This window comes from Bufo gargarizans, chromosome 8, assembly GCF_014858855.1.
Source record: "Bufo gargarizans isolate SCDJY-AF-19 chromosome 8, ASM1485885v1, whole genome shotgun sequence".
NCBI lineage: Eukaryota > Metazoa > Chordata > Amphibia > Anura > Bufonidae > Bufo > Bufo gargarizans.
In genome coordinates this window covers 182,007,128-182,022,666 of record NC_058087.1, presented here as the reverse complement: position 1 = coordinate 182,022,666, position 15,539 = coordinate 182,007,128, and the positions used below count along the sequence as shown (strand labels likewise).

At 47.2% G+C, this 15,539-nt stretch overlaps 1 protein-coding gene across 2 annotated transcripts in view; it reads left to right on the top strand.

The window, feature by feature from the left end:
* LMF1 (lipase maturation factor 1) overlaps positions 1-8,757 on the top strand; it is a 199,022-nt gene extending 190,265 nt beyond the window's left edge. For both annotated transcript variants that reach the window (XM_044303094.1, XM_044303095.1), the window contains exons 10-11: positions 421-533; positions 6,998-8,757. In XM_044303094.1, coding sequence (XP_044159029.1) covers positions 421-533; positions 6,998-7,184 — 300 coding nt within the window. In that variant the 3' untranslated portion in view covers positions 7,185-8,757. The remainder of the gene's footprint in view (positions 1-420; positions 534-6,997) is intronic.
* Positions 8,758-15,539: the final 6,782 nt, after the last annotated feature.

Sequence of the window (15,539 nt, the reverse complement as noted above, 5' to 3'; positions counted from 1 at the left end):
AATATGTGAGAGTAATGGGTCTTTTGTGTCTGTAGAAAGTGTTTCAGATCTTTGAGTTCAGCTCGTGCAAAATGGGAGCAAAACGGAAAGTGTTGCGTTCATATTTTTGTTCAGTGTAGATTATATATATATATATGTGTGTGTATATATACCACACCAGTTACACTCTGCAGCCTTTTCACCACCAATCAATGACACAGCCAGTGATTGTGATGGTAAATGCGCACCCTGCTGGCTGTGTAGGTACTGCACTTTATTACAGAAAAATAAATTTTTTTAATTTTATTTGAATGGAAGTCGTTATAGTTCATTCATCATAGATTTAACTTTTAGGTAATTTTTCAGAATTTATTTTAGTATTTTAGCAGTGTTTTTGACATGACTGAGGCTGCTGTATCTCATGTGTTCCTTCCATGGCAGACCTATGAACAGAATGAATGGATGATACATCTTGCTGGGAAGCTATTAGCTAATGAACCCACAGCAACTTCACTCCTGGCTTTCAACCCCTTCCAGGAGAAAGGACCCCCGAGGTAAGTGTCTTGTGAGCAGCAGGGTGACATTTTATGATATTTTATATTATAAAACTTATATCAGTATTATCTCTATTATCTTCAATCTAATTTAAAAGGATTTGCTGCTCCAAGTGCTGGAAAATGGTACTGCAAGTGTTTGTTTTATTTTATTTTTTTCTAAATCGCATCTTCGAATCAGGATTTATCCTCCCTCCTTATACGGAAATCTCCACTCAAATATTTTTACTTTTTTTTTTGCATCTGTGGCTTCCCATGTTAAAAGCTTGGTGCTCCATATACTCTGTTACAGTAAAGTCTCCACATTGTAGCAGCCTGTTACCATTCTTACTGTGGCACTTTGTTTTTTTCTACACCAGGAAATGTGTCCGCTATAGCTCGCCAGCTAGTAGATGTACACAGTCATGTGACAACTAAGCTCCACCCAGATCCACCTGACCATCTCTAGTCTCCACAAGGTGGTCATCAGTTTACAATCATGTGATGACTGGAGCTTTCCTTTAAGGTGTCCCTGTGCTTTCACACAATTTCATTTCCTTTAACAGAGACTGATGTAACTAGCAAATTTCGTAATCACTTCATTCATCTGAAAAAAGTAATGACCACTAGGGGTCTCACTTCCACCTAATTTGCAGTCCACTGCCTGCTGTCGGGTAAGGTCCGTCCCTAGTAACAGAGACACAGAAGACGGCAGAGAGGAGGTGGGGGGTGCCAGAGCTAGCAAAACACGGGCACTGGCAATGTGCGTTCCGCATTTTGCGGACCGCACATCACCGGCACTCTCATAAAAAAATGCCTTTTCTTGTCCGCAATTGCGGACAAGAATTGGACATGTTTTATTTTTTTGTGGAACAGAAGTGCAGATCCAGATGTGCGGATGCGGACAGCACATTACGGCCCCGTTGAAAAGAACGGACAAGAATAGGACCGGTAATTTTTTTTTTTGTGCGGGGCCACGGAACAGAGCAACGGATGCGGACAGCACACTGAGTGCTGTCCGCGTCTTTTACGGCTTCATTGAAGTGAATGGGTCCGCATCCGAGCCACAAAAACTGCGGCTCTGATGCGGACCAAAACAACGGTCGTGTGCTTGAGGCCTAAGTGTTCAGATTCCCTACAGCACCACCACAGGGGACATAAAGTATTACACAATGTCCATTTATATCAATGGGTTATCTGTATGGTGCAGGGCAGGACAGGTCAGGTCCTCCAGAGCGAGAGACACTCTTTGTAACCAGAGGACCTCCTCGATTAACTCAGAATTACCTAATAGAGTGCATGAAAATTGGTTTTCTAAACTGGACATCCCCTTTAAGTAACTGTAATTTATAAAACCACTACTTTTAAGCCCAGCTCAGTGTCCTCCTCTGCTAGAGCCGCTGAGGGTCTGTGTCCTGGTTACAGTAGGGGGGTACTGTTTAAGCCCCTATCACTGGAGCTACTGCAACATAAAAGGAATTACCGGAGGACTCACAAAAATGAAAGCACTTTCCAGTTTATTGTTCATTTTGCTTTATTGCCTAATACTGTGGCCTGCTCAACAAGTCAGATAATCATGGCCTGGGACAGCGCCAAGTCCAAGCCTGGATTAGGTTACACCTCCCCCACATATTAAATCCACAAGAGTCCTGCTTCCTGTCAACTTACCGAGAGTAAAGAACCTGGCGAGGCAGCACCTAAACAGTTAACCGTACCTTATATAAGTATGTGACTGTAGTGCGCTATCACTGTATCACAGTCGCAGGGAATTTCCACCTTTTAATATCATGTAAGAAGTGGTATGAGCTCCATTTTTCTGATACAGAGCCCCTGCATAGATATTTGCATGATAAAATCCCATTTGCCTGAAGCCACCACTAGAGGGAGCTCACTGCACACTGTTATTATTGTGTTCAATAATAACACAGTGTATAAGAAAGATACTTTATCTCCCTCTAGTGGTAGCAAGATACACAATATTATCATATAGCTTAATGTCTTTTGAGCGGTGTATCAGAAAATATCGTGATGATTACTAATTAGATTTAAACAAAATTGTATTTATATGTGGACATTCATTTTAATCAAAAGCTAAAAATTCAAGTTAGCCCCCTTCTTCATGTCAAACTTACAGGGGTCCAGGAAGCTGAGATATGAAGAGCTGTTTGTTAGGTTCCATGCTGTAGAGTGTAGATGCACCACTGTGGTCACCAGGACTAACAATATTGCAGCTCACTAGCTTAAAGGGGTTTTCCTGGACCTTTATACTGATGACCTATCCTCTGGATAGGTTATCAGTATCTGATCGGTGGGGGTCGATAGCCAGGACCCGCGCCAGTCAGCTGTTTGAAAAGGCGCTGGTGCTCGCCTTCTCTCAGCTCATCAAGTACAGTGCCGTACGTTGTGTAGTGGCTGTGCTTGGTATTGCAGCATTCACTTCAATGGGGCTCAGCTGCGCCTAGGCCAGGCATGTCCAAACTGCGGCCCTCCAGCTGTTGCAAAACTACAACTCCCAGCATGCCTGGATAGCTTACAGCTATTAGGGCATGCTGAGAGTTGTAGTTTTGCAACAGCTGGAAGGCCGCAGTTTGGACATGCCTGGCCTAGGCCATGTGACCGATAAATGTGACGTCACTGGCCTTGGCTAAGCTGTGGGGCTACTATGAGCGCTAGTGCCTTCTCAAACAGCTGATCGGGGGGGGGGTCCTGGGTGTCAGACCCCCACCGATCATATATTGATGGCCTATCCTGAGGATAGGTTATCAGTAAAAAAGTTCTGGAAAACCCTTTTAAAATAAAGTCTTTTCTCCTCCTTGATCTTGAAGATCTCTGCTTGTTGTCAGTGAATGGAAGCATCCTTTTTTCCATCCCGAGGCTGATAATGCATACCATTCTAATACCTTTCACAGCTGAAGGTTTGCTACAAGGGTATCCTATCCCATCTACACAGACCTCTGTGAGTGAACAGTCTAGACTCCAGACTGATGCAGTCTGTTACCTGCACTGATACACTGTAACAAACCAGCAGCACAGGAAAGAGATTAGCGTCACAAATGTGTTTAACTCGCAGAGGATTGCCTAGACTGGATTCAGTTGTCACAAAACCCTCAGCTGTGAGAAGCGTTAGGTCTAGGTTAGTATTAGATCAGTGCTCTTATTTCGCTGACAGCAAGCAGAGATTTTAAAAAGGGTGAGAAAATGTTGCACAAAATATATTAGTAGGTTGCAGAGCATTTCATTCTATATTCTTTAAATGGGTTACCCCATGATTAAAGTGAAAATCTGTATAGAACATGACAATCTCTTTCTAGCAAAGCTAGAACCGGCCCTGTACCTCACAGGGATCCAGAGATCTCCAAGCTGGTAACTCAGGGGGCGTGTCCTTTCTGCAGCAGCTCTCTCCCTATCACAGCTCAGGAGGTGTGTCCTTTCTGCAGCAGCTCTCTCCCTATCACAGCTCAGGGGGGGTGTCCTTTCTGCAGCAGCTCTCTCACTATCACAGCTCAGGAGGTGTGTCCTTTCTGCAGCAGCTCTCTCCCTATCACAGCTCATGGGGGCGTGTCCTTTCTGCAGCAGCTCCCCCCCTACCACAACTCATGGGGCGTGTCCTTTTTGCAGCCGCTCTCTCCCTACCACAGCTCAGGAGGCAGTTAAAGGATGAAACTGAGCATGTGCGACCATCTCTGAGCAGGACAAAGAAATAAGAAAACAACAACCAGCAGGTGGCGCTATACAGATAAACTTCAGTGAATAGCTCAGTGGCTATATAACATTTTTAATGACATGCAATTACAAGAGTATTCAGATCCAGGTGCTGGTTTGAAAATTGTAGAATATTTTATATATATATATTTTTGAATTATTTACAGAAAAGTGGAAACCCCCTTTAAGGGCTCATTTTATAGAGAAAGTCCTGCAGCCCACAGAACCCCTTGCATACACGCATCTCTATGATACAGACAGGGCCATATTGTACAGAACTTTTTTTTTTCCCGTTTTACCCAACTCCCACAGTGTCCCCCCCCCCTCCCCCCCTATTTAATGCGCCAATTAACCAGTCGCTTTGACCTGGCGCGGTTTTATTAGCACCGGCGATACACACACGCGCGTTTCCATTGCCGAAACATCTCACCTCGGCCACAGTGGAATTCTGGTGAAATGCGAGATTCAATCTAAAAAAAATAAAAAATCGGCTTATTAATTGCTGGAGACTTTACACACTGGGATGACTTTATATCCGCGGCGAACAGGCCCGAGCTGAAAACCGTGAGAGGCTTTTATGGCTTTTAATGAATTTATGTTTCTCCACCCGACGTCCCAGCTTTGATTTACAATTAGGAGGGAAACCCTACAAAGAGGTCTCCTGATAAAAAAATAAAAAAAAGGCAAATCACGTATATTAAAGGCATGGATGGAATAATAAAACTCATGTTTCGGCTTATTCCCCACCCTCGCCGCTCTTGTCAGGTCGTTAATTTTGACAGAAAACACAGTTCCTATTTTTCCCTCCAAAAACCTCTCAGCTGTTCGGCCGGGGGGACAGCTGTTGCCCTCTGGAACTAATTACAGCTGTCTGTGAGATTTACCCCCACACCAAAAAAAAAAAACTCAAATATTGCTTCTAATTTTTAACGCGTACAGTTGGAAGATGTCATAACACCCGGCCGCTTATGTGATAGGAGCATGAAAGCCCCCTCGCAGCTGCTACCGGGCAACATGGAGTACGCCGCGTTTAACCACTTCCTTGCACAACGGAGCCACAAAGACGAAATTTTAAATTTTCCCTTTAAATGCCGTCGTTTTGAGTAGTTTTTGGGGACCGGTTAACTCACGGTTATTGGGGTGCGGTTATGCAGGGGTTCAATCGGGAACCTGGGAAAGCTGGGTGTGCCGAATTGAAACTGGAATGGAAGCCCCACAAGGCGGCTTTTTCTGGTTCCCGATCCCATACCATCACTATGCTGTGTAGGCCAGGGATGCTCAACCTATGGCCCTCCCGGCATGGCCAATAGCTGCATGCTGGGAATTGTAGTTTTGCAACAGCTGGAGGACCGCAGGTTGAGCATCCCTGCTGTAGGCCATTTCGAAGTCTTGGAAAGACCTGTTGGTTGTCACCCATCTTTCCCAGAATCGGCAAATAATTTTTATCACCTTAAAGGGCTTGTCCAGTTTAGAAAACCCATTCTCATCCACCCAGATTGGTGGGGGTCTGATACCCTGGACCCCCCGCCGATCAGCTGTTTGAGTAGTGCCGCGGCCTTCTCCCTGCTCACCAAGCACAGCGCCGTACATTGTATAGTGGCTGTGCTTGGTATTGCAGCTCAGTTCCATTCACGTCAATGGGGCTGAGCTGCGCCTAGGTCATGTGACCAATGAACGTGATGTCACATGGCCTAGGAAAAGCTGGAGAAGGCTGCGGCACTACTGTGAGCATGGTGCCTTCTCAAACAACTGATAGTTAGGGGTCCTGGGTGTCAGACGCCCTCCGATCAGATACTGATGACCTATCCAGAGAACAAGTCAGTAGTCAAAAAATCCTATAACACCCTTTTATTAGGGGGGGGGGGGTCTTCTGTTCCGGATCTTCATCCCATAGTGGAGCGCAGATACAAAGAGCGTCTCTCGCTCTGGAGGACCCGATCTATCCTGCATTACACAGACTTTGTGTAATGCTTTATTTGCCCTGTGGTGGCGCTGTTTGGAAACAAAACACTTTCTGCCAGGTTTCCTCACAGATCACAGCTGATCGCTGGAGGTCCTAGGAGAGGGACTCTTTGTGATCAACTTATCGTCAAAGCACTCTTCTTACAAGTATGGACTGTCCAAAGTGGAGAACGAGTCTTGAAGTTTTTGTGGGGGCTTCTTCCCGTGGCCTGAATCATGACTAGGTCCAGATTTTACAGAGCCCTGCGTTTAGGCTTAAAGGCCATGTTCACCTTCACAACCGGATCTTTATTTTAAACCAACTTTGCAAATGTTCTTAATTTAAAAAAAAATCTCCTTTTTGTTTTGTGTAAACAGCTCCTAGGCATGCCTGTGTGTTTCCATGGTAACAGACTGCAAACTCTGTGTAGTCTGATAACACTGTCACACTCCCACCCATCTAATTCTTACCAGGAAGCTAGCAAGAAGTTGGGGATGGATGGAAGGGAATATGGCTGAAGGATCAGACTACAGGGGCTTTGCTTGTAGTCTGTTACCATGGAAAAAAAATAGATTTGCATAGAAACACAGAACAGATTTTCAGATAAATTGGAATAGGATAGAACATTGGTTGCCAAGGCGGACCTTCCCCTGATATGAAGTCCTGGTTCCATGTTGTCACTTCCCTTCCTCCATACAGAAGTGAGAAGAAGACCTTACGGCACCAGTTTGTCACCCAATAAGTCTTGTCATACCAGTCCTCTACCATAACCCGTTCTCCTTGTCTCCTTTGAACCTGTAACTCTTCATATTCATGCTTCTCCTTCTACCGCCCCCTGCAGGTGGATCAGAGGAGAGCACTTCCGGTACAAATTCACCCGCATCTGGGGTACACATTCCGCTGAGGGCAAGTGGTGGATACGCAAGAGGATCGGCCCGTACTTTCCACCTGTCAATCTTCAAGGACTCAAGAAATATTTCCAGTCTCGGTCGTGGCCTCTGCCTTCAACACCAAGCAAGCACGAATAAGAGTATAAACCTATTATACAGGCGATGGGTACATCAGGGTTAATTAGTACAGGTTCTACACAAAAGCACAAGCCCCTTTTAGGTGTGGGAATGACTGCTTCCTAAACTAAAGGTATATATGCTGCACTTCATTATATAGGTGGGGGCGCTATTGCATTGGTTTATATGGAAAAGATGGATTTACAGACACGCTGGTGAGAAATGGTACTGCATGTGAATGTTACATGGCTTGGAGAAGGTTGAATGGTAAGTTTTGCCACCAACGCATCATGAGAAATGCAGTTCTAGGTGATTTATTTGGAAAAAAAAAAGCCAAATCTATAGGCAAATGGATATTTTTTGGATTCATGTATAATAATCCGTGGATGTGTACTTTAAATTAAAGTGACCCTCCGGTTTAAGAAAAAAAAATTCACATTAACTGGGTGACAAACAGAACACTTACCTGGTGGAGTCCTTTTTATCTGCAGATCTATCCATTCCCGGCCTCCTCATCCAAGATGGCCGCACCGCTTCTCAGACTTTGCGTATGGCAGCCTAAGACGCTGCCCTTGGATTGGCCAGAGCTGCTCATGTGAACAGGGCTGGACAAGCAGGACGTGTCTTGGACCACCACGTAGTCTGAGAAGCGGTGCCGCCATCTTGGAGCCTGAGAATTAGCGTATCTGCAATTAAAAGGAGGGCACCGTGTAAGTTTCTGGTCATTCCCCAGCTAATCTGATTTTTTTATTTTTTTCTTGAACCAGAGGTTCGCTTTAATATTATTTTAACACTTGTTTAGTTGTGTATGTTATGTAGCAGAGCTGAATTTGTGTTTTAATCGGTTGTTTATCTGGCGTCCTGTCACTGTGGACGATGGTCTGGTAAAGGGTGCAGCAACCTCTGGAACTCCAGCTTTTGTGAAACCACAACCCCTAATATGCACAATTGCTCAGCTGTTGTTGGAACCCCCATAGGAGCTAACTGCTGCGAGTTCCAGAGGTTACCAGACCATCGTCCGTGGTGCCATGGCTGCTGACCCCTAGTCTGGTGACATGAGTAAGGGCTCTGCGGTAGTGCCTGACCACAGCTATATAACTAGCATACTCAGCTGTGCCTGTATGACAAACTCAGCTCTGCTACCTGTATAACATTCTCAGGCTGAAGATCGTCCCATCCTGTCCGGTTTTCTGCATTTCTCTAGGCGGTTTTGATACTGAACAGTTTGCCTAGAGCCATAAAATACACACTCGTGGGTTTATCCATAAGTGGGCGGCTGCTGCACGGCCACGTCTGGATCCCGGCCATTGCTCACAGTGAATTTGTTGGATACGGCATCCGATGCAACCTGCTGCTTTCTGTAATGCTCAGTGGTATTATGTGCGGGAATTCCCTGCAAAACACGTCCCAGCTGTTCTGTTCTGTGCAAACCATAAAAATCCTAAAGCCGTCTGCTTGGAATTCCGTCCATTAGCCGCATGCTTATCTGCCAGGGTTTTATGATCCATGGAGGTTTCTACAAATTGCAGCAAAATCCAAAATTAATGGTTCTGATTTTTAGTGCATTGACCAAAATTAATAAACTTTGATACTATGAATTATTTTCCATCGGTGCATGTGAATTACTTGCAGGTCACGCGTTCCAGTCCGTCGGCCCAGTAGTTTCAGTGGGAGACTGGTGCGATTCGCAACTCTCACAATTTTCCAATATCACCGCTTTATGGTTTTTAAGATCTCCGCTTGCTGGCCTGGTCACGTGATGGACACACAGGTGCACGCCTGATTACAAGACAGAGTAGCAACTGTACTGCAACAGGCCGCAAACCTGTGTGTCCATCACGTGGCCAGGGCGGAGTCTCCCTGAATGACAGCAAGCGGAGGTCTTGAAAACATGAGGCATTGCTTCAGAAACTGTAGTGGAAAATGCCATGCAACAAATACACTTTATTTGCTGAAACTGGGACGCCCCTTTAATTTTGCTCCTAAAAGAATATATAAAAGTTGCGTAACGTAAAAGAGATGATGAGTGAATCCTCTTATCTGATTGGCTGTAAGGGCTAAGGGTCATTCATTAAAGGGGTATTCACAAATTAGACATTTTCATTCTCCACCTGGATGCAGTGGCCAGTGACCGCCTCACCAGGCAGTCCAGGGGTCAGACAACCCTAGTCCTGGAGTAAGGTGCTAGTCCACAGGAGTTCCTGCACACTCCTTCTCGCCATATACTTATAGAAAATACTGTGAAAAATATTTTAAATTTTTTCTTTCATTATGTACTTAAAGGCTACGGACACCTTTGGGGCAATTTTTTTTTGGTTGGTCTTTATTAGAAACTTTCAGCTGTTTTAGAGCTACAGGGGTTAAAATTCAGTCTGTTTGCAGAGTATGTGAAGCATTATCTCTGATCTCCTGACTCCATAAACACTGGTTATAGCTAAACTTTTATCAACCTGCTAAGAATATGGCTTAAATGAGGTCAGGAGATCAGAGATCAGGCTTCACATGAGCCCAGTGAGAAGTGATACTCTGCAAACAGACTGATTTTTAACCCCTGTATCTAAAAAACGGCTGAATATTGCTAATAAAGACCAATCGAAAATAGGATTTTTTGCCCAAAATGAGTAAAATGCAATCATTAAAACAAATGTCCCGAAGGTGTCTATAGCCTTGAAATCAGTCTGCAGGAGGGCAATCGCAGAAGGCGTAGGGAATACAAATGTCTACAAGATATCTACATATATTACTGAAGCAATAGCGACATTATATCAAGGCATTGTCACTTAGGCAACTCCAAGGGAGTCACACCAGTCAAGTCAAGGATTTTTTGCCATCTCCTTCCCTATCCCCATCCAGAAACCGCCAGCCATTGCCCTGTCCCCTTCTCCTTCAAACATCGCCAACCGTACGGCGCTAATATTAAGTAAACAGCGGCTCGATGAGTTGTACCAGCCACCATTTTCCTCCCGTATGTTTGTATATATGGGAGGGGGGGGGGGGGTTGGTGCGGCGTTCCCTAGGGTGCGGTAAAGAACAAATGAGCATTTGGGGCTGTTTAAAGCAGGGGGTCGTGGTGCCAGAAGGAGCTGGAACTAGTCCAGAAATCCTTCAGACTTCTGTCACCTCATTAACTTAGAGGTCACAAATCAATTCTTAATTATAAAAGAAAAAAAATGAGAGGCGATGGTGAAGCAGGAGAGCGGCACAGAGTGTGGCGCGGGGGGAGATGGCGACTCCCTCAGGCTCGGCGCTACAGCTCAGTCTCTCTTTACAGCTTTACCAAAGTGATGGCACCATCACGGTGAATTATGAGAAGGCATAAATCTGGGGAAAACATCACACGGCTGGGCCTGAATTGCACCCTCAGCGTCCATTATGGCCCTTCGCACGGTGACGCGCAGGAGCCCGGCCTCACATTCACACTCTGCACAGCTTGGCATCTCCAAATGTATTAGGACGTATTAACGATTTAAAAAGGAATTCATCTTAGTATGGTGGTAACCATAGGGCAAAAGCTGGAGCTGTACCAGGGTCCCTGCAGCATCAGGAAGGCGTAGGAGCATCTGTAGTTGGCCAGGCACTTCTTGGGGCTTTTTAGGATCAGGCACTTGGAGCATCTGTAGCTGCCACTGTTAGGGCACCTCTGGGGCAAGCAGTCTATGGAGGCATCTCAGACGGAGACATTGTATAGGAGCAACTGTAGCTACCAGTCTTACAGCATTTCTGTGCCAGGCACTCTTGTGGCATCTTAGGATCAGACACTGGTAGTATCTGTAGCTGCCAGTCTTAGGGAATCCCCATGCCAGTCCCCCCTTGTGGCATCTTAGGATCATCTGTAGCTGGCACTCGTAGGGCATCTCTGTGGCAGGTCCTCCTGGGGGCATCTTAGGATCAGACACTTGGAGCATCTGTAGCTGCCAGTCTTAGGGCATCTCTCTGGCATCTTAGGAACAGACACTGGTAGTATCTGTAGCTGCCAGTCTTAGGGAATCCCTGTGCCAGTCCCTCCTTGTGGCATTTTAGGATCAGACACTAGTGGTATCTGTAGCTGGCACTGTTAGGGAATCCCTGTGCCAGTCCCTCCTTGTGGCATCTTAATTTCAGAAAATTTCAGACACTGTTGGTATCTGTAGCTGCCAGTCTTAGGGCATCTATGTGGCAGGCACTGTCTGAGGCTGAGTGTCACTTGCGAATTATCATCGAATGGATGACGAGGATGCGCTGCTCACCGTCATAACCTCAGGCGTTGGCAGACGTGGCATCTGCTACTATTGCCTATAATGCCACGAATCTCACCACACTGCACAATTGACCCTGTCCCTTTAAGCAGCATACAGTCTGCGTTTCGCCTCCTTGCAGTATTATCAGCTGCAGTTTCCGCATAGTGTTCAGAGTGGGGGTGACGAAGGGCGCAGTTCAGATACAGTTGAAACCACTTCTGAGCAGCCAGTGATAGTCATGAGTCGGGATATCCAGCAGTGAAGGGGTTAAGGATCCGCAGCGTTTGTTCCCACACACCCTTAACCTCGGGTCTGTCTTCTGCCTACACCTCGCCATCTGGTTCGATCGTGTGGTGTAACCTCCTTCCCACCAGGGGTGCAGCATCTGTAGCAGAAACCCCTGGTGGTTTTCCATTTCTAGGATGATCCTGTGATCCCTGATATGTCCTCTGCACCCCTCATCCCACCAGGTATCCCCAAGATCCGCTCTGTGAGGTTAGAGACCGAGGGAACAGCACGACAGCCCTTATTAGTTCAGTAGAGGAATCTACCGACCCCCACCACCACCACCACCACCACCACCACCACCACCCCGGCTCATTAGTCTACAAATGGAGGAGTGTGTAGCTTCTGCCTGTGAGTGATTACGTTATCCCATTGTGTTGATTAATTGTTTCACGTGTGTGTGTGTTTTCTGCCTGTAACTGCATGTGATTGGGTTATGTAAGAAACTGTCTCAGTCTTCCACAAGGTCCCCATGGGAGTGTCCCTTGCTGGAAGACCTGCATTAAAGGCTGACATGTAGCCCAATTAAAGTTTCTGTTGTACCCTTCATGAAGTCTGGGCTCCTGTTTGGGTAACCATCTACTGGCTGAGGGAGAAACTACTTGGAAGCTGCATTCGTCCACATTCCTATCCACATCCGAACTGCAACTATAATCACTGAGGATCAGCAGTTTGTGAGAAATCGGCGAACAAGGTACCATAACTACCAGCGTTCGGAACAACTAGTGGCAGAGCAGTGGGATCGAATGGGACCTCCATGGACAACTGAAGAATGGCCCAGCAGTTGGAGAAACTAAAAAGGACAACGCTGAAAGATCTGCTGGAAGCCCAAGGTCAGGTGGCAAGCAAGAAAAAGAGAGCTACCCTCATAGCAGAACTGATGGAGGGTGACCAAACCAGCAGCGCGGCGAATGTCAGCCGGGAGGAAGCAGAATTCCAACAGAAGGTGATGTGGAGGTTGAACTTGTTCGGGCCAAATCCCACATCGGAGATGGTGACGCAAGTCCTTACTCAGGTAGGCGCAGAGCGCAGTGCACAACAGGCAAGCCTGAGCCAGGGAGGCACAGCATCCTTGTCTGGAGGGCAGCGAAGAAAAGTTATTTACGCTGCATTTAAAACTTTTTCGGACGGAGAGATGGAGATTGATGCTTATTTGCAAGACTTTGAGCGACAGTGCGCTTTAGAGGGTCTGGAGCCAGAACAGTGGGCCGCGATACTAAGCAGCAAACTCGCTGGTCAAGCAGCAGAGGCATACCGAGCAGTTCCGGACGCAGCCATACACGACTACGCCAGGGTAAAGGACATTCTGCTCGTCCGGTATAGTGTGACTCCAGAAACCTATCGGAAAAAGTTTTGGGCTCTAAGGAAAGGGAACCGAGACTCTTAAACTGAATGGGCATTTAGGATGTACCGGGCAGCCCAAAGTTGGATACAAGGCTACCAAGCCACTACGCTGGAGGAGGTAATGCAACTCCTTTTACTGGAGCAGTTCTTTGAGCACTCCCCCATAGACACTAGAGACTGGGTAAGGGATCGGAAGCCGACCACAGTAGAAGAAGCGGCAAGGTTGGCGGACGAGCACCATGAGGGGAGAAAAGGGGTATTGAGTGGAGGTCGGAATATTCCTAAAACCTTCCTTCCAATGCCAGGAGCTGGGCCCAGTCCCAGGCCTAACCCTTTTACACCAGCACCCTTTCCCATCAGTGCAACCTGCCGGGGCATTGAAAAATGCATTGTCCACAGCAGAGCAGAGGGAACTGGGAGCGATCAGCACCAACGAGGGCAGCTGCACACTACTACCAGCATGAGACCCCAGAAACACCAACCACTAGCGCTGAACCGTGGGACGTAGTACACAAGGTCAACCCAGCACAAGCAGAAGGACATAATCGGGAGCACCACAGGCTCCTGCCCAAGCCCTGAACTCAGGAGCCACTCTCACCCTAGTGCAACCCCATACAGTACCCTCCATGGTCCGCACGAATAGGACTGTGGCGGTTCGAGTAACAGGAGGTGCCATCCACAATGTACCCAGCGCTTGGGTACACCTCAACTGGGGCACAGGTGCTAAACAGCTGGACGTAGGCATTATGTCCGGCCTACCAGCTGAAGTTTTGTTGGGGAACGATTTGGGATGTCTTACCTCGCAGTTGACCCACCCCAAACCAGTCGGAGTATACCCTGGGACTACCAGGGCTCAAGCCCGTCGATAGAAACCAGCACACTCAGAGTAACCACCGGTAGGAAACTCTAACCCCTCATTGTCACCTGACCCTACCCCATTCTTGGGTACCCCACAGGGTTTTGGGCAAGCCCAACAGACCGACCCCACGTTAGCGGGTTACAGGAAAGCCGTAGGATTCAGTAGAGAGGGTATTTCTCAGGAGAGTTTTCGCTGGGAGAAGGGGCTATTATACAGAGCCACCGGAGGAGGGGGGGGGGGCAGCCCAAATCATAAAGAAACAGTTAGTGGTACCCCGCAAGTACAGGGCCGAACTTCTTAAGCTCAGCCACGATATCCCGTTAGCAGGACATCTGGGGGTAAGAAAACTAAGGATCGCCTCACCCAGACGTTCTTTTGGCCCGGTATATCCAAAGATCTACAGACCTACTGTAGGACAGGTGATACATGTCAACACATAGGAAAGAGGGGGGACCACCCTGAGGCTAAGTTACGCTCCCTACCCATAATAAAAGAACCATTCTACCGAGTAGCGGTAGACCTGATAGGACCGCTCAGCAAACCCAGCTCCTCAGGAAAACGCCACATCCTCACGGTAGTGGACTATGCCACTAGATACCCTGAGGCTTTAGCGCTCGCCAATATTGAGGCAGAAACCGTAGCAGAGGTCCTAGTTAAAATTCTTTGCAGAGTAGGGTTTCCCAAGGAGATCTTGTCCGTTCAGGGAACACAGTTCACCGCAACTGTGTCCCACAAGATGTGGCAGAGCTGCAAGGTAAAACCCTTGTTTAGCTCTCCCCACCACCCTCAAACCAACGGCCTCTGTAAACGATTTAACGGCACTCTTAAGCAAATGCTCACGGCGTTTAGAGTCCTGCGGACACTGGGAACGGTTTCTCCCTCATCTCCTGTTTGCCTACCGAAAAGTGCCCCAGGCGTCCACCGGATTCTCCCCCTTCGAACTCCTATACGGGAGAAAAGTTTGGGTACCCCTGGACCTCATATGGAAGCACTGGGAGGGCAATACAGGAGAGGAAGCAATCCCTATTGTACCCTACATACTGGAGTTCAGAGACCGGTTACAGGCCCTGACCGACTCAGTACGAGAAAACCTACAAGCGGCTCAGAAACGGTGTTACAATAAGGGGGCACAAGATAGGATACTCGAGGTAGGGCAAAAAGGACAAGCTACAGGTGGCTTGGCAAGCGCTATTAAATTTGGTGGAGCGGATTAGCGACACCACCTACATTGTCGCCAAATGTTCAGATGAAAGGATCAGACGTGCCTTTCATGTGAACATGTTAAAACCGTATTTTGAACGTCACGAGGACGTGGCGGCTATCTGCGCCCTGTCAACTGAAGATTACAGTATCGCCCAGGCAAACAAAACGGTAATGCGGATGGCTTCTCACACCAAACGGAACTGGAGTTATAACTATCGTGCCCGGACATCCCCAAGCCAACCCGACAGGGTCTAGGCGGGTATGCTGACCCATGGAACTAAGGGGGGAGTAATGTGAGGCCATGTTATGTTTTATTAGTTCGGTAGATAGATGGAACCAAATAAGAGAAAAATCTTATTATTATTTTTATTTCACACTGTATCAGTAGGTCTGTTGTTGATAGACCTGCAGGACACTGAAGGAATGCTCTCTACGTTGCTGACACCTGCGGCTGGTCACGCAGCGTCT